This window comes from Kryptolebias marmoratus, linkage group LG10, assembly GCF_001649575.2.
Source record: "Kryptolebias marmoratus isolate JLee-2015 linkage group LG10, ASM164957v2, whole genome shotgun sequence".
Taxonomy (NCBI): domain Eukaryota; kingdom Metazoa; phylum Chordata; class Actinopteri; order Cyprinodontiformes; family Rivulidae; genus Kryptolebias; species Kryptolebias marmoratus.
Window position 1 is genome coordinate 22,064,276 of NC_051439.1, and position 893 is coordinate 22,065,168.

Consider the following 893-nt stretch of genomic DNA (forward strand, 5'->3'; position numbering starts at 1 on the left):
ACACACACACACACACACACACACACACACACACACACACACACACACACACACACACACACACACCTCAGTGAGTCCTTACAGCTCAGTTTATCTGTTTCCTGTCTGTGAGGCGTTCAAAGACTCTGTAAGAAGGTTTGTAGTATTTGTACACTGACAGTTTAAGTTGTTTTGACGGAACTGATTGTTTTATTGTCTCCGCCTGGAAGTGGAGACAGTAGGAGACAGGTGTGGGTGGGACAGTACCTTCATCAGGTGCCTCATGGTGTCCCGGACCTCGGTCATGGATGGTCTCCGGCTGGGTTCTTTGTCCCAGCAGCGGGTCATCAGAGTCTCGATGGGTTCTGGCAGGTCTTTGATGAGAGGAGGACGAGTACCTGTGAGACGGTAATCAATCCGTCAGTTTGAGGACATGAAGACCCAGAGAGGTCCGACCCCACTGGACCTGAGACAACCTAACCTGAGGACTCACCTCTGTGCACGGCCCACATGATGCAGAACGCCGAGCCACCGATCTCCTCAAAGGGCTTCCTGCGTGTGATGACCTCCCACAGGATGATACTCCAGCTGAAGACGTCACACTTCTCACTGTAGTTGCTGCCTGAGGACCAACAGGGACAGAGCGTGTCAACGACGAGCGAAGGAATCCGGCACTTGGTTACACCGGAGGTCAGTGAACGCAGCATGAGGAGCACCGACCTTCGAACACCTCCGGAGCCATCCAGGCGGCGCTGCCTTTGTTGTTGGTCATGTAGGTGTGGATGTCGCAGGCCGTGCCGAAGTCACAGATCTTCAGAACGGTTCCTCGAGCGACGAGCAGCAGACTGAAAGACAGAGACGGGTTTACAGGAGGTTCCTGTGGACCAGCAGGACAAAGACACAGACCTGAGAGA

The 893-nt window shown here is 53.9% G+C and overlaps 1 protein-coding gene across 2 annotated transcripts in view; it reads right to left on the bottom strand.

Annotated features, from left to right (window-relative positions):
• The window catches only part of LOC108245043 (mitogen-activated protein kinase kinase kinase 7-like), a 5,954-nt gene that overhangs the window by 2,638 nt on the left and 2,423 nt on the right, over nucleotides 1-893 (bottom strand). For both annotated transcript variants that reach the window (XM_037977769.1, XM_037977768.1), the window contains exons 6-8: nucleotides 700-824; nucleotides 473-601; nucleotides 247-377 (exon numbers count right to left, since the gene is read on the bottom strand). In XM_037977769.1, coding sequence (XP_037833697.1) covers nucleotides 247-377; nucleotides 473-601; nucleotides 700-824 — 385 coding nt within the window. The remainder of the gene's footprint in view (nucleotides 1-246; nucleotides 378-472; nucleotides 602-699; nucleotides 825-893) is intronic.